Source organism: Salvelinus sp. IW2-2015, linkage group LG18, assembly GCF_002910315.2.
Source record: "Salvelinus sp. IW2-2015 linkage group LG18, ASM291031v2, whole genome shotgun sequence".
Lineage (NCBI taxonomy): Eukaryota > Metazoa > Chordata > Actinopteri > Salmoniformes > Salmonidae > Salvelinus > Salvelinus sp. IW2-2015.
In genome coordinates, this window is record NC_036858.1 from 45,712,594 (window position 1) to 45,731,088 (window position 18,495).

An 18,495-nucleotide genomic window follows, 5' to 3' on the forward strand; every position below is an offset into this window, starting at 1 on the left:
CACAGTAGTCAGCTAGCTAGCTGGCTAACTTTTTTCTATGTTTTTACTTCTGACACCAATGTAATGACCTGGCTAGATCATAAAGGAATAATTGTCCAGACAGTGGTTTGAGTTTACGAATTTACGGTTTATTAACCCAACTCCACACAGGCTACTGTTTGGCAATAGCCCAAGCCAAATAAATGAAAGATACCCTATAAAACAACCATGACCTTCTCTTGTGAAGACCAGACGTAATAGAGAGAACTTCTTCTTCTATGAGGTTTAACGGCGGTTGGCATCCAATTTGTTGCATTACCGCCACCTATTAGACTGGAGTACATACCCTATCCTCTAACACAACACTCACTAATTTAAAAATTATATAAAATAAAATTAACACCACCCTACTCCACTAATTAAATGTATTTATTCCAACCTCATGCCATCATCCTGAAAGGATGGGACATCACCACTTAACACACCCTGTAACTCTTCTGATGTCAAGTCTCGCACAACCAAATACCTCTCTGCATCTGCCACCACAACCTCAATTTTCAGAGACTTCCAATCCATCCCTGAAGTACAATTGATAACCATTGCTATAAATGTTAAAAATCCAATCTTACTGAAACTTATATCACTTTTTGGCCTATCCCTCTGTACTGGTATGTCTCTACTACTCTCACCACTCCTCCCCCTTAATCCATCTTCCTCTACATTCTTCACTACCTCAGCATATGACAACTTCTGAACTACTCTAACCCTGGAGAACCTCAACCTGCCGCTCTCGCACGGGACATTTCTGATCCCCAGCTCCATGGGCACCCCTACAATTAACACATTCCACTACTTCCCCAATACTAGACATTCCTTTGTCTCATGCCGTTCTGAACATTTCTCACACCTTGGACCCTCCCTCCTACACACTGCTGCCACATACCCATAAGCTTGACACCTGTAACATCGTAATGTATTTGGCACATAGGCTCGTACAGGATAACTTATTTATCCTAACTTCACTTTGTCAGGCAAAGACTCAACTTCAAAACTCAAAAGAACAGACAATGACTCTTCTGTTTCCCCACTCTCATCACCCTGCCTGCATCACATCAAACGCCGAGCATCACATACACCGGGAATCTTTCCCCTCAGCTGGTCAACTTTTATATTTACTCCTACCTCTATTATCACTCCTTTCATTGGTGCCCTTTTCTAGAGAATGAAACAATTCACTTTTCCTGCCCCCATTCGTTTTACTCCAAGCCCTCTGCCCAACAGAAACACAAACAATTATCACTAGACCACTTCTGGTTACCCTCACCGATTCCACATGAGTCATGACCTAACTCTTTTTTCACCCACCGTGAAAGCACAAATGGATCAGCCAAAAGGCAAGAGTCCACTTTTTCCATAAACTTCACTCCTACTGTCACAGACTGTTCTTTTTCCCGATCCTCGGTGCATACCTCGGTCACAGATAACTTCACCGCACCTACCACCTCTGATACTTCACCCTCATGCACGTCCATGTATCCTCCTGTCGTCAGCTACCGAGGTAAAGACAGTTTCAAGTTGAATATTTAACGGATTTTCGTGCTTTCAAACCTCAATAGCTTTCAAACCACTTAAGCCACAGACTCCAAATAAGTGTCATTATATTGGAAAAATTGCGCACAACTTTGCACAAGTCTTATTTTCACGATTTGGACATATATTCGCTTTCCAGAGCTAATAAACATGTGGAAATGTGAGCAGCATTTTGTATTACTAGTTGAATTAGTTAGGGAGCGTAAACAGTGTAGGGAGAGTAAACAAAGTACAAACTTTTTTTTACATCCGACCACAACTCTATCCTCCTGATTCCTGCTTACAAGAAAAAATTAATGCAGGAAGCACCAGTAACTTAGTATAAAAAAGTGGTCAGATGAAGCAGATGCTAAACTTTTTTCTATCACAGACTGGAACATGTTCTGGGATTCTTCCGATGGCATTGAGGAGTACACCACATCAGTCACTGGCTTTATCAATAAGTGCATCGAGGACGTCGTCCCTACAGTGACTGTACGTACATACCCCAACCAGAAGCCATGGATTACAGGCAACATTCGCACTGAGCTAAAGGGTAGAGCGGCCACTTTCAAGGTGCGGGACTCTAACCCGGAAGGTTACAAGAAATCCTGCTATGCCCTGCAACGAACCATCAAACAGACAAAGCGTCAATACAGGGCTAAGATTGAATCATACTACACAGGCTCCGACGCTCGTCTTATGTGGCAGGGCTTGCAAACTATTACAGACTACAAAGGGAAGCACAGCCACGAGCTGCCCAGTGTGTCACTGGGAAGCTACCAGACGAGCTAAATCACTTCTATGCTCGCTTCGAGGCAAGCAACACTGAGGCATGCATGAGAGCATCAGCTGTTCCGGACGACTGGGTGATCACGCTTTCCGTAGCTGACGTGAGTAAGACCTTTAAACAGGTCAACATACACAAGGCTGCGTGGCCAGACGGATTACCAGGACGTGTGCTCCTGGCATGTGCTGACCAACTGGAAGGTGTCTTCACTGATATTTTCAACATGTTCCTGATTGAGTCTATACTGCACTCCACACTGCCCTTTCCCACCTGGACAAAAGGAACACCTATGTGAGAATGCTGTTCATTGACTACAGCTCAGCGTTCAACACCATAGTACCCTCAAAGCTCATCACTAAGCTAAGGATCCTGGGACTAAACACCTCCCTCTGCAACTGGATCCTGGACTTCCTGACGGGCCGCCCCCAGGTGGTGAGGGTAGGTAGCAACACATCTGCCACGCTGATCCTCAACACTGGAGCTCCCCAGGGGTGCGTGCTCAGTCCCCTCCTGTACTCCCTGTTCACCCACGACTGCATGGCCAGGCACGACTCCAACACCATCAATAAGTTTGCAGACGACACAACAGTGATAGGCCTGATCACCGACAACGACGAGACAGCCTATAGGGAGGAGGTCAGACACCTGGCCGGGTGGTGCCAGAATAACAACCTATCCCTCAACGTAACCAAGACTAAGGAGATGATTGTGGACTGCAGGAAAAGGAGGACCGAGCACGCCCCCATTCTCATCGACGGGACTGTAGTGGAGCAGGTTGAGAGCTTCAAGTTCCTTGGTGTCCACATCAACAACAAACTAGAATGGTCCAAACACACCAAGACAGTCGTGAAGAAGGCACGACAAAGACTATTCCCCCTCAGGAAACTAAAAAGATTTGGCATGGGTCCTGAGATCCTCAAAAGGTTCTACAGCTGCAACATCGAGAGCATCCTGACTGGTTGCACCACTGCCTGGTACGGCAATTGCTCAGCCTCTGACCGCAAGGCACTACAGAGGGTAGTGCGTACGGCCCAGTACATCACTGGGGCTAAGCTGCCTGCCATCCAGGACCTCTACACCAGGCGGTGTCAGAGGAAGGCTCTAAAAATTGTCAAAGACCCCAGCCACCCCAGTCATAGACTGTTCTCTCTACTACCGCATGGCAAGCGGTACCAGAGTGCCAAGTCTAGGACAAAAAGGCTTCTCAACAGTTTTTTATCACGAAGCCATAAGACTCCTGAACAGGTAATCAAATGGCTTCCCGGACTATTTGCATTGTGTCCCACCCACCACCCGCCAACCCCCTCTTTTACGCTACTGCTACTCTCTGTTAATCATATATGTATAGTCACTTGAATCATATCTACACGTACATACTACCTCAATCAGCCTGACTAACTGTTGTCTGTATGTAGCCTCGCTAATTTTATAGCCTCGCTGGTGTATATAGCCTGGATTTTTACTGTTGTTTTATTTCTTTACCTATCATGACCTATTGTTCACCTAATACCTTTTCTGCACTATTGGTTAGAGCCTGTAAGTAAGCATTTCACTGTAAGGTGAACACCTGTTGTATTCGGTGCACGTGACAAATAAACTTTGATTTGATTCAATAGCTCATTGGTCATGTGACCTACTTGACTCAAACAAGGTCCAGAATGTCCACTGACTACCCTTCAATGTTGCACACCCTTTAGATTGTCCATTTTCGTCTCACAAGATTTTACATGAATTCTACAAAATGTAACATTTCAATAACTCCTTGGTCATGTGACCTTGTGACTTCAGCAAGGTTCAGAATGTCCACTGAGTGGGCCTACACATTGTACACCCTTTAGTTAGTCAATTTTCATCTCACAAGATTTTACATGAATTTTTCAAAATGTACAATTTCAATAGCTCCTTGGTCATGTCAATTACACACCTAAGAAGCGTGCAGTGGATATACACCCATATTGCATAACCTCTAGTCATGTCTCTTCTATGTTGTTGTACATTAATATTAGTTTGACAAATAGGGGGTTCAGTCCAGTGTTGTGTTCACCCTTTATTTTAATATTTATCTACAATAAATGGTCGTTCTACGTACTTATTTTCCATGCTTTTTATTAACAGCGGTACACAATAGGAGAGAGACAGATAATATCTCCTTTCGTCGTTAATATCAACCATAAAGGAAAAGGACAAAGTACGAGAGTCATGCTATTAGTTGTCCAATGCAGGGATGGAGAGTGAGCTAGTAAGGTAGGCTGCAGTGGGTTTACTGGTCCATACATATACTGAACATGTAACCACAGTAATGGTGGCCAGAAAATCAATTGATAAAAATGTAATATTGACAAATTAAACAGAAATTGTAGCCCTTTAATCTTTTCCAACATGTCAACAGACACTTAACTTCAAATAAGTATGAAACTTTTCACAGTGTTAGCTTTCTCTTTATCCCTGGTTGATGTACATTTCACAGCCTCTTCAGTGTGGATGGGGTATAGCATACATTTTCAACAACAAAGACTGCACTTCCAGTTTGTGTTCTTTACTCTGTTGAGCTATTTTGTCTTCATTCCTAGTTACAGCACATGGAACCACCGTTGGCATGCAAAACATTCAATCTAAAACAAAACAAAGCATAACATGTTATAAATAATATCAAATATCAATGCAGTATGACAAATTAGCCATCCATTGTGTTATATCATAAATTGTCTTACATGCCGTCACTGCTGTCAAAAGATTATAAACATGTTAAATAACGTTACTAACCCAGTCAGTCTTTGGGCCACATCCAGGTTCTTTATCAGTGGCACACATGAAGCAGTTGTTGGCTTTGTTGAACTCTGAAATCATAGGCATGAACTGAACATATGGCTGTCCCACACAAATACATAAAAATAAAGAATTAACATTTACTTTTAATTAAATGTCATTACATACCAGACATTTTTAGTATATCCTCAGCCATTTCTTTTCGCAGTTGCTCCATGTGTTTTTGAAGGTTCCATATCAATTTGGGAGGCGATGTTGGGGAAGTTCTGCGCAACTTCCTTAGCCATCTACACCAAAAAATAAAATCGAGTTTTGACCTAATTGTCACATAACAGCGAACCATTCATTATTGAAAATATAACTATCAAACCTGCATTACAAAGACCCCGCAGCTGAAGGTGTCCTGCTGCATGGTGTGAGTTATTTCCCTTCCTTTCCACTTTATGTCCACCCAGTCGTCTTTTCCATGGCAAGATCTTCTCATTTTGAAGTATTCTCCTTTTTATGTAAACATAATGGAATTCTGATTAGTTATAGGCAAATGAATACACAAGCCAAATTTGTATGCTGTTTTCCTTATCACTATAATCTAGTAGTAATTTAGTAGTAGAGGTAATTTCCTTTATGCCCCATTCTACACACAGCCTAAATTATAGGCACTGAACCATTTACAGGACAATAATAATAGTAGCATATAGGATTCAACCCTATCACAGAGTAAATAAATGTCAAGCGTTTGTAGACTTTAAGAAAAAATTATTAAGTGTCAGTTTCATCAGTACGTGCTGAAAGAAAGTCATATCACAAAGATCACAGATGACAGTGCCCAAATCTATGATAATAGAGAATTAATTGTATGTTTGAAGTCATTAGGTCACATGACCAAGGAGCTATTGCAATTTTACATTTGGAAAAATTAATGTAAAAACGTGTGGACTGAAAATGGACAAACTAAAGGGTGTGCAATGTGTAGGCCCACTCAGTGGACCTTCTGAACCTTGTTTGAAGTCCCTAGGTCACATGACCAAGGAGCTATTGAAATTTTACATTTTGAAAAATTCATGTAAAATCTTGTGAGATGAAAATGGACWAACTAAAGGGTGTGCAATATAAAAGGGTAGACAGTGGACATTCTGGACCTTGTTTGAAGTCCCTAGGTCACATGACCAAGGAGCTATTGAAATTATACATTTAGAAAAATTCATGTAAAATCTTGTGAGATGAAAATTGACAAACTAAAGGGTGTGCAACATAGAAGGGTAGTCAGTGGACATTCTGGACCTTGTTTAAGTCCAGTAGGTCATATGACCAATGAGCTATTGAAATTCAAAAATGTAAATAAATAATTTGAAATAGTGCGAGATGTAAATCGACAAAAAATATATGTGTGCAATGTGTGTCTATGCCATCGGGTTAGCTAGAACCAGTTTTGAAAGTTTTAGGAGTAATGGTTAAATAGCTATTGAAATGTGAAAAATTTGATTTGTCACTATGTTGACGGTTCCTTACTGCTGTTTGTGGACTTAAGGAAGACTACAGGCGAATATCCGTCGAATATCCAACCTGAAACTGTCTTTACCTCGGTTCTTCAGCTCCCTTTGCTTACACTTTCTACCATTCTTCTTCAACTCACCCTCTTCTTCCCCCTGTCTTAGACTTCTTCTCCCTCTCTTTCCCCCTCCGTTTTCCAAGTATACGTCTCCTTGAGATAATACTGCTGCCCAACTCCTGACACCCATCTTGTTCTTGCTTTCGCTAGGGACTCAATTTCCCTTCAAGAGAGAGAACAACGGGTAAACATGGTCTTAACTTGCAATGCTCATTCCTCCTGCCAACCCCCAGGATGCCCGGCATCAGAACATTCCCGTGACTTGCAGACAGCAGGTTGATTGGCATGTCGGACCCCGCGAACACTAGGTATTGGTAAGTACAACACAACCAACTAATAGTATAACACACAGCTGTCTGTGCAGGTCGCTACAATACGTTTGATAAATAAACGTATGCACTGCAACTGGCTCTGCTATGCAATGCTGGAAGGCAAACGTAGGGTTTCATTGGAAATTAATGTAATTCTGGTGTACCAAAATGCCAAGCGCTGTAGGTGTGTTCAAAGCGTAAGAAGGGTTCTGCAGCGCCCCCTGAAAGATCAGGGAAAATATATACATTAATAATTTTTAAAAAGTAGTACGTAATTAGTTCTAATTGTCATGAATTACAAATTGCTATAACTTATTATGTGGTTAGCCTACACAGGTGTTGTAAGATCTGTCATGTGTAAGCAATAAGCATAGGAAAGGGCCCCCAGGCTCTTTGCATAGAAGAAACGTTGCCTGCAAAATAGTAGGCAAGGCAACAATCTCTTACGTGCTTCACCTCTATTTGTTTTCGCTGTGGGCTTTAAATGGGGCTCCTGGCTCACGCCTGGGAGGCAGCCCAGTTCCAAACGAATGCGTAAACTTTTCACCCAGTATAAACTCCTCATACACATAACCCGGGCCAGATAATCGAATCCCCTCACTGTGCCAGGGTTGTGAAAGGGGTGTTAACAAATGCAGCGATTCCCCAACACCTTATTGGTCACAGGTGGCATCGCTCAGGGTTATTCGGTAGTTATTGGTCACTCAACTCTTGCTTTTCTATTTCAACATTCTGGTGAAGGGGCTAGGTGTAGTAGGCGACTCACACGAGCTATTCGGTTGTTCCGTGGCAGTGGTCGAGTCGTTCTTCTGTAACAGTAGTTTATTCGGACCCAAAAAGCCTGAGGGAATTCAACGAGCTTATTTTGTTTTTTTTGAGTGTTCGTAGTTATTCAGTGAACGTGCCCTGCAAAGTACGAACTTTATCCGCAGACAACCGGTAGTTAACGTTAGATGGACGACGGTGAGCAAGTCGTATCGTCCACAACCGAAGACGAAATGAGTAGATACAGTCAATACGGTAATCATTATGGCAACAACGAGGCCACAGCTACATTTGGCGACGATGATATTGTAGACTTAGTTGGCGGAGCACATGATGCTATTGAGAGGCACAAGGCTTCGTACCCCGAGGATATAATCAAATTTAGGAAGGACGAGGAAGCGCTACTGACCACCACTACAGAGCGTACCACGGCACAACTGACACACGACGAGGTGATTCCAGATTCCACTCCATCAGAGGAAGAGTTGGCAGAAATAATTCCAGCACCAGTGATTCTCAATTGTTTGGATGCAGACTCTTTGCCAGAACTCATCAGACCATATCCCCCGGCAAAAGCAGCTCCAGAAGAAGCAGGTCCAGTACTAGAAGCAGCTCCAGAGGAAGAAGCGGCTGCGGCTCCTCCAGCACCACCCCGTGAGTAGTCAATTTAAGTATTTTAAGGATCATCTGGTTTTTAAATCTGTCTCTTGGTAAAGCGTTATTAAAATAGACGTTTCAGTACTTGCTAACTTAATTGGCAATAATGTTACCGTTGACTGGCTGGCTAACTCATTTTTGGTAACGTTAGCTAGCGTATGTGATTGTGGAATTGATGCGGCAACATTCATAAACCATTTTTTGGAAAATATGAAATTGTTGCGCACGGCTCGAGACTGCATTGGTAGGTAGATATAGTCAGATACTCCACACAGACAGGCAGTGGCAGGCTAGCTAACTAACCATTCCGAAGTCTCCCCCCCTAAAAAAAAGGATGGTTAACTAGATAGCTGGCTTTGTAAAGATGATGCGGACCACCTACTTGACACACCAGCAAGAAGCTAGTGAACTGGCAGAATTGTACCACTTATTTCGACAATTTATTTTAAACGGATGCATCGGTGCTGATTATTACATAACATGTAATGCCAGAGTATTTTTTTAAATCCAAGAAACTAACAAATTGGCTCATACTAGAATAATTCTGACTGTCATTTTCCGACCTGGTTTGTGGTTGCGCAAGCCAAGCTAGCAAGCTCTGTTCTGACTCAGTCAAGATGGCTTGGATTAGTCACAACAAAGGAATCTCATCTACAGTCGTCCACTCCCCTGTTTTAGTTGTTTATCCCAAAATACCTTAAGTGAACGGTAGCTACCTCGTGGAAGCAAGCAATTTTTATGATGGGTAACATTTTTCATCGCACGAGAAATTGGGTTTTCACCCCTCAAATCTCCCGATCTGTCAACCATTCACGCTTTTGGATAATGACGTGTTTTTATCTCATTCGGGTGAAGACAGACATTGTTTGAGAGCATTGTTATTGTGTAACATGGTTAGCGCCTTAGCGCACACGAATTTAATTTAAAATGTTCTATTTTCTGTTAGAATAGCTAAGCACTTTCCCAGACATGCGAGGCCAGACGGGCAGGGCGGGGTTGGGAGACCATTACAAAGACCTGGTTGAGTGTCATTCCATTTAATCGCTTTAGGCCCGACTATTGCCTAAGGACTAATATAAGCATACTTGTCATTTTGGAAGGGCAGACATGCTTTATATTCTATTTCGGTTTCCTGCAATCATTTGGAATGCCTTCTTACTGCAGGATAGATGCTGTAAAGGAAATGGTCCTACTGGCTCTGACGGGCCTTGTGGGTTTGCTCCCTCTGTTTTTGCTGTGATGTGTATTCTCGCTATCCTAGGAAGGGCTAGATGAGCATGCTTAAGCGTGTATCAATACAATCACAGCTGGATTTAGCTGCTACTAATGCACTGAATCACTTCTGACTGTGTTGGTCTACTTTTTAAGTTGGAACGTTAACACAGTGCTGTAGTTGCTATATGGTGTACGGTTAACTAGGCCTCCGTTTCTCAATCACGTGCCACACTGACTGTCGTTAATGTTACACCTACAATACTGTGCACCGCTCTAGTTAATAACTGCACAACTAATGTCCTAGAATGACCCCTTCTCATATTTCATATTGACTTGTGACTAGAGGTAACATGGCGTTCATTGCAGTCTGTGCCATTAGCTTTCTTTGCCTCTCAGACATATTACATTTCATGGGCAGGTGTTGGCCTACATTTTAGGTTCAACGAAAGTGTTCAAGCAACGTCATTGACTACTATCCTATGCAGAACAGGTGGACAGAATTCAAGCAACATGGATTTCATTATAGCTAATGTTAATTGTCTATGGTTCAATTTTAGATGTACTTCAATGCTGGAACCTAGACGAGAGAAGTAACCGGTCTTTATTAAACTGGTCTAATCTGAATAATCAGTACGGTAATAAATGCAATACAAAATGCATTTGTAATGTGATATTTCCTGGCTTTTGAGGAGTGGATGCTTTTTTTCTTATTTTTTTTGTATGATTGGACAATGGTATTCAGAACCATTGTACGTTGATGGCAACTAGTGAGTTTCAATTGTTGTATTCTTAATCATTGAAAACATGTTTTGCTTCTGTCCTATTGAAATATTCCAAGACATCTTAATCTGCAGGTTATTGAGAATATTGTATAATTTTGGTGACTTGGCTAAAATGGAGCTCATAGCATTCAAATTGGGAGATTTTTGCTATTAAACGTTTCACATTTTGTTTAGATGGTCTTGATTTGAATTTGTGCTCTTTCTCTCTCCCCTAATGCTCTGCTTGGGTGTCTGTCAAGCATATGTCTCAACCAGTTAGGCACAAAAGCTGGAATCAAGGATTGAAAGAGGGATTACTACTTTCAAATACGTTGTCTAGGCTATTATATCTTAGAAGAGCCTGAACCAAATTTTTGCTGCTTAACCTGTCGCGAATTGGAATTATTGATTAATTTAGTTCATTAACTTAAAAAAAAATGTCTACTTGGATCAGAAAATGACTGCTATGCCTAATTGTATCAGTTATTTTGCCTTTTAAAGGTTGATCTTCATGTTGCTACATTAAAAAGTAAATTCTTCAGTCATTCTGACACTAATGACCTTTTTCCCAAACTTTGTTACATGCCTGTAAGCTATTCCCATCTTGTATGCTATAAGCTGCCTGTCTTTGCAGAGGGTGTAAGCAATGTTGCACACTGGGTGGATTTACGTTAGTAAAATATGTCTAGTGATAACATCAGATTTCCAACTTTTCTGTTTACACTAGCCTTGGATATGGGTGCAGCTATTAGCATACCATAATACAACGGGCACCAACATTTTCGGAGTCTATCACTTTCGCAGTCAAAAAGAAAGCAGAGATCTACCCCTCAGAGCAGGGAGGGAAGGGATAAGTCAAATCATGATCACAGTGATCTTCAGGTTGGAAAATCAGTGCATTCAAGGAACTCAAGCTCAAAGTCAACGATTTCCAAGTTCAGTTATTTTGAACACTGCATTAGTCTCAACCGAGGGAGAGGGCAGCAGAGTGTTCCATCTCACGGTCCCTGCTCTTTCCTTCCTTTCCCCTGGTGATACTGACCAGAGGGGGTGGGGGGGCTGTCTTCCAACTGATGGTGAAACTCGAGTCACACCGCATCTGCCTCATGCACAAATTCATGTTGTTCCCATGACCAGAGGAAGTGAAAATTATTTGATATTAAAATAGCTTCTAATAATAAAAACGCAGGGCTATCGATACACTTTGCTACTCATTCATTGCGGCGTGAGTGGAAAGTAGGGAGAAGCGCCTTTTGTAATAGTGTTGAATATAAACAGTGGCGGTGCTGAATAAAAACTTAGACATGAACGCACTCCTAAAAACAGCATCTCTTTGCTGTATTCTTTGACAGTCTCACTCTGGTCAGGGTTGTAAAACTTTGCTGTGGCCGGGGTAGTGGAAGCTGTAGGTACAACGATTTGAGCTATCCGATTGGCCGGCACAGTAGGCACTTGATTAAGCCCCAGATCTCCCAGTCCGAAGAGGTGTAGTTTGTCCAGATGTAAAGCTAAGCAAAAATGACAACTGAATAATTCAAATAAAGAGCTGTATTGTATACATAAAAGGTGAAATTATTTTATACAATCGCTCAGAGAACAGGCTTATTTGACACCCCTGTTTTCAATACCTCACCTTGTGAGGATAATGGCACTGAGGCTTTAAATAAAATATTGTATGAGTTGGAGAACACATTGGGAGCGATCTTAGACCATTCCTCCTTTCAGATCCTTCGTCTGCGCTTATGGATTGCCCTCTTAAATTCTACTGAGCTAACATATGGAATTGTTTTAAGATGGTTATACCAAGGATCAATTAGCTATTAGAATTTTAGGGCCCCTTTTTGGGTATCAAATACATTATTGGATAAAATATAGATTTTTTTGCCTTTACTACTAAAGCCCATAGTAATGGATTGAATAATGCATTTATAGATGGCAAAAGGACAGTCAACCTTGTTTCTCATGTGTGTTTTTTAACTGGCCTAAATCTAGGAGAAACAAAAAACTACCAAACAGAAGTTGGCACATCAACAGTACCGACTTCAGCCGAGTCTCCTGAAACTTGTGGATAGGGATGCAAACTAGTCACCTTTCGACAAAGTTCGCCATTTTGAATCCAAAATAGGTTACCTACATGATTTGTGTAGCTCCAATGAGAAGTTTTTTTGGGGGNTGTAAGCGAACGAGAGATTCGCATTTGGAGCAATACTGGCTGTTTCCAAGGCTCAGCCAATCGTTCACATAACAGAAGCAGCACGCAACTGAAGAGACAACCAATTTGCTAGTTACGTCATCAGCGCACGCTTTGGGAAGACGGCGGGAGAGTGGAAAGGCAGTTTGTGCTTCCCCTGAACGATAACGACGAGGTAGGTGAGAAGCCTGACCACGGAGACGGGTGTGAGAAGGTGATGAAGTGTACTTCATGAGCTGTAACTGAAAAACAACTGGCATTTGGAAAGTTTGAGGTGAGGGTGGTGGAACAAGTATTCTTAAGGATCTTGCTGGCTGGCTCGAATTCTCCGTTAGCTAGCCAGAGAAATGTTGAGCCGTGTTAGCCAACTTATCTGATCAAATAATGTTTTTTATGGTGTGAAAAGTAGCTGGCTAGTAAAGTCAGTTAGCGCATCTGATGTTGTAACTTTACCTAACGTTAGTAACCTAACCAATTCACTATTGTATTAACTGGTAATGTTATATGACTCCTTGCCGTTCCACAAGTTATAATACGTTAGTTGATTACCGGACCCTGGCAATCTGTGTGAAATGTTATCTCTAAAGAACTAACTACTATCTGTAAGCTAATGTTTTCCCTCTACAGTGTATGGTTAATTTTCAGAATGAGCGAACTAGGTGAAAATGAGGCGTTGCTTGTTAAACAGTTAAGTGTAGCTGGGCCTGGCTTAAGCTGGATGCCACTATATAGAGGTGAAAGGAACACTACACAGTTTCCTGCTTTCTCACTTTTTCAATATAGTAGATAAAAAGGGGTATGCCAGGTGCTCTCTCTGCCTGAAATAGATCAATTATGCCAACAAAGGGTATCATGATCTGCTGGCACATTGTAGAACAGATGTCCACAGGCAGAAAGTGTATAATGTGCAGTGTAGCCCAAAGATATTGCTTTTGTTGTGTTGAACTTGACAGTAACACGTGAGGGGGGATTATTAGATTTTTACTCAGTGAATGTTATTTTTGCACATATGTAGCATAGTGGCCACTATAATAGAGTAAAAAATAGAATGCCTGTTTGTTTCATTCCAGTTCTATGTAAGATGTTTTTCCCCCCCAAGTGCTCCATTTAGGTTGTGTGTGGAATGGCCGCAAGCATTCTATTGTAAAGGCTGTCCATGGCTAACTGCAATATTAGTGTATTTTTTTTCTCAAGAATTGTGTCATTTTGCAGTGAAGTCTAGGCAACAAATAACATTGGATTGCTTTCTTTACATTTTTTAGCTGTGAGTTAGGTTCACATTAACCACGTTCTATTTTATACACAGAGACTGGTTACGTAGATCATATTCTATGTTAAAACCTGTATTTCCCCCTAGTAGGGATTTCACCCTAGCAGGGATGTTTCAGTGTGGAAAAAAATAGTCACCTTTTTGGGCCCGCACCAGTTTGTATCCCTGGTGGGGGTCGTAGAGCAAAACGTAGAACACCATTATGTTCGTCAGTCTCCCCTTATAGTTTGTAGGTCAAACTGTTCGGAAGCTACAGACGTTTACGTGAGCAGAGTACTTGGCCATATACAAGGGGTACTGAGTCGACGTGCAGGGGTACAAGGTACTTGGGGTAGCTAGGTACATATAACTAGGAATAAAGTGACCAAAAACGCATACGCTGCTACTGTTTACTGACTCAAAGCTAGTACAAAAGGGTCAATGCAGATAGGCCGGGTAGTGTAGTACTCCAGTATAGAGCTACTGTAGAAATTGTTCAGGTTCCAGACTTGGTCCATCGGTACTGCTTGCCGTGTGGTAGCAGAGAGCAGTCTGACTTGGGTGGCTGGAGTCAATTGACAGGTTTTGGGCTTTCCTCAAATTGAAGAGGGCAGTCTAAGCGTAGACTAAGGGTTCTGTAGGGCGGAATGGTCTAAGATCATTCCCAATGTGTTCTCCAACTCATTAAACATTTTAGAAAAAGGCTGTGCCATTGTCCCCGGAAGGTGAGGTATTGACCACAGGGTTGTGAATAATTTTGACCTCTACTGTTTTTGTTGTTGAAAAAAATGACTTGTTAAACACAACCTCTTTCTTTGTATTAGTATTTTAGCATACAATATAGCTCCATATTTGAAATGTATTTGAGTCATTTTTGTTCATCTTTGTCAAAGGTATCAATAGTTTCGGAACCCACTATGTGGTGTAGATGTTCCCCCCACTATCTCCGGAGGTCGTGTGGCAGATCTCTTCAAGAGGTTTGAATCTAGATCCATCTGTTTACACTACAGAAGCATCTCTCCTGGACCTAGTTTGTTGTCAAAGTAGTGTAGAGGCCCCATGTTAGGGTCTGTTTCACACTGTTGAAGTGTTAATTGTTTTCTCAGCTGCTGGCATTGTCCACTTCACACTGTGCTACTGTCTCTTTTTCAGATGACAATTTTCTTCCTTCTGCTGCGCCTCAACCTCTGATGCAATTCCCAAAAGGCAAGTTCTTTTTCCTGGCTGCCTTTGCCCTCCTGCATCTTCTCTTTAATTTCATGCCTTTTATACCTTAATTACATTTTGACTGATATGCATGCGAAGTTTGTTAAAGGCCCAAATGCAGCTGTTTTTATAGTAATGTCAAATTTCTTGGTAGCAATTATGTACCTTACTGTAATAGTTTCCAATTGTAAAAATAAAATAAACCAATTGCCTTTTTAGCTACATTTACCACCCGGGGATGTCACCAGGCAAGCTGAAATTCCACCCATGATTAGAAGGTCCTGTGTAAATCGTTTATTCAACCAGCAACTATCAGGAAATAACACTGATCAAATTTGTTCACACTTACAGTGTTCATTTTTATCAGCTATTGTACAATATGATATAAAACACAGGATAACTGCACTTGGCCTTTAATAATATTTTACATTGCTTTTGCATTTAAGTAATTTAAAAGAAAGACTAACATTGTTTGTATGATCCTATAATGTGAATCCCTGTGATAAGTCCACTTACAGTAGAGAAGATAGAAGACTAACTTTACAGTTAAAAGTTTAGGTGATGATTCCCCTCATTGATTGCTCCCATAATTGGTTTAGCATCTTTTGGCATGCCAGTTGATAACTCTGAGATCACTGATGGGAAACACCACCTCAACTCTGCAGACTGCTGGCAGGGCATGCCAGGCATGGCTTGCTAGCGCTGAAGGAATGGAGTGTGTCTTGATGTATTGCATTTTCCCTCTTTACTCAAGAACTTGGGCAGAAGGGTGATTCCCCTGCTCCCATCTTCCCTCTCTCTCGCCTTCACTCTCCCGACTCTCTGGAAGACCTCTCTTTGTCAGAGAGTCCAAATCCAACATCTGCTCCATTGGGCTTCTCTTCTTGGCCTTCTACTGAGCCCCCCAAAATACTGACCAAGGATATGCCTTGGGATGAAGAGGGTAACACCAGATTAGGATTTAGTAAGAGTGATGAGGATATTGTGAAAGGGTTAGAAACTGCTACCTACACTCAAAGTAAATATAAAAAAAATTGCCCTGAGAGCGATGTAGGGTCCAAGTCTCTGTGTGGAGACAGTGGAGTGGTCTCTCCTGAAGAGCAGCTTTGTAGCTCAGTCAGGTCTACTACTCCTTCCCAGTCCCCCAATAATCCCCTGATGACTCCTGAATCTGACATTGCACCTGCCTCCTCTAACCCAACAGAGCACTGGGATTCTCCATTCTTAGCTTCTCAAGACAACCCCAGGGCCTCCATGGATACGTTTACCAAAGACTCAGCATCCAGAGGCTCCTCTGGGTATGAGCCAGATATGCTTGGCCAATCAGATGATGACTTAATGTTTAAGGTGAAGAAGAATCCATTCCAGGGCTTCTCCCCTGTAGCAGATGCTGGGTTCTCCCATCTTGGGGTTATGACCTCTGACAGCCAGGCAGCTAAAATGTCTGAGAGTCCCACCCCAGACCTGGTTCAGTATGGCCGGGCTGAAGACTCACAAGATGGCAGCCCACCATCATATTATGATGAAACAAAAACGTATGAGTCTGTCAAGATGGCTGCGGACTCGCTCATGGAGCCATTCAATCAGTTCTCAACCACCCCAAAAGAGAGCGAGGCCTCTACACTTCCATCTCTTCCAGATATCTTAAAGCCCTTCCCTCTGAACCCTGACAAAGTGGACTCGGGCTCTTCTGAAGGAAGCACTGAGCCAAGCCCTGCTCCTATCCGGAAGATGGTTGAGTCACCCACTGTCCCTGTGTCGGCCACAAATCCCTTTGCTTTCGATTCCAAAGCTTTACTGCTGAAGGAGCTGACTGAGGAGACTGAAGCAAGGCTGGCTGTGAAGGTGGAGGCTGAAGATGAAGGCTTTAGTGCCTTTGACCTCGTAAAGGAGGCAGAGCCTACACCCCATAGCAAAGCACCTGTCCAGATAGAACAAAAAGATTGGATGTTTTCCAGTCAAGATTCACCTCAAATTGTGAACAAATTAGAGCCTCTTAATTTCCAGACAAAGACCCCTGAAGATTCTGATTCTGAGAGTCCGTCAGCAGACTCCCTGTCCCCTGTTCTGGAGGCAATGGCCAAGAATCCTGCAAGTTTCCAGGTGGAGTCTGAGAAGAATGACATGAAAGTGGAAGAGGCAGCAGAGGATATCTCTGAGCCGGAAGTGTCCTCTGAAGAGTTTGAGTTCATCGAGAGGCCCCTCAGGGGTGTAATCGATGAGTTTCTAGAAGCATTAGATAGCTCCAAGTTTGCGAAGGCAACAGAGTTTAGCATGGATGAAGATGACATGTGCTTAGGGCTGACGGATGTGGCGTCTGCAAATCTAGTCCCAGAAGTTCAGGAAGAATCTCCTAGTCAGCGCTCTTACCACCTACTCACCCAGAAGGTTAAGTCAGACCTGGAGAAGGATGATACCAAAGGTCCCACCTCAAAGGCCCCTCTCATCCACTCGCCTGTTCGCAAACCGGAGTTGCTCGCTAAGGACACAGGACCGGAGTTGCTCGCTAAGGACAAAATGGATCAGATGCCCAACCTGAGTGCTGAAGCAGGTAATTTCCACATGGAAGTTCACCAACAGTTATTTTTTTTGTTTTTATTGGTGCATCATTTTATTCTCCTTGGTTGTCATTTCCCTTTCCCCCCCATAAGTTTTCACTTTTTCATCACCTTTCTCCTCTGCATTGTCCCTTTTTTATAGCATAAAAAAAAAAAACATTTACAATTGGGTGCATGTGTTGGCATGATTTTGTTTTCATGATATTGGTTTTCATATTTTCTTAATTCTTGTGTTTTTGAATCCATCCTCTTGATGTAGTAAGTAATGAATTTCTCTTGACTTCTCTGTGCAGAAACATAATACAAATGTGCAATGGGGGGGGGGTTACAAAGAGATTATGTTAAAATTACATTGACACCACACAGTCCATTTATAGGAAGTGACCTAGCAATGTATAATCCCATACCTCATTAAGCTATACAGTGCCTTCAAAGTATTCACACGCCTTGACTTTTCCCACATTTTGTTACAGCCTGAATAAACAATTTATTAAATAGAGATTTTTATTTGTCACTGACCTACACACAATGACCCATAATGTCAAAGTGGAATTATTCTTTTTGAAATGTATACTTATTAATAGAAAATTAGGCTGAAATATCTTGAGTCAATAAGTATTCAACCCTAAATAAGTTCAGGAGTACTATTTTGCTTAAGTTGCGTGTTTAACATGATTTTTGAATGACTACCTTCTATCTGTACCCCATACATAGAATTATCTGTAAGGTCCCTCTGTCGAGCAAGGAATTTCACACAGATTCAACCATAAAGACCAGGGAGGTTTTCACATGCCTCGCAAAGAAGTGTACTTATTGGTAGATGGGTAAAAATAAAAAAGCAGACATTGAATATCCCCTTGAGCATGGTG

The 18,495-nt window shown here is 42.0% G+C and overlaps 1 protein-coding gene and 1 long non-coding RNA gene across 5 annotated transcripts in view; one reads left to right on the top strand and one right to left on the bottom strand.

Moving 5' to 3' along the window:
* Positions 1–4,706: 4,706 nt before the first annotated feature.
* Positions 4,707–5,391, bottom strand: LOC139029241 (uncharacterized). The gene is made up of 3 exons (XR_011481529.1): positions 5,273–5,391; positions 5,102–5,175; positions 4,707–4,950 (listed from the first exon to the last, which is right to left on the bottom strand). It is a non-coding gene; the product is annotated as an uncharacterized lncRNA (long non-coding RNA).
* A 2,356-nt stretch (positions 5,392–7,747) lies between these two features.
* The window catches only part of LOC111978497 (reticulon-1-A), a 32,243-nt gene continuing 21,495 nt past the window's right edge, over positions 7,748–18,495 (top strand). Inside the window, exons 1-3 of one of the 4 annotated variants that reach the window (XM_024008595.2) lie at positions 7,748–8,443; positions 15,015–15,068; positions 15,823–17,619. In XM_024008595.2, coding sequence (XP_023864363.1) covers positions 7,978–8,443; positions 15,015–15,068; positions 15,823–17,619 — 2,317 coding nt within the window. In that variant the 5' untranslated portion in view covers positions 7,748–7,977. The remainder of the gene's footprint in view (positions 8,444–15,014; positions 15,069–15,822; positions 17,620–18,495) is intronic. The other 3 variants (XM_024008597.2, XM_024008598.2, XM_024008599.2) reach the window with 3 other exon arrangements.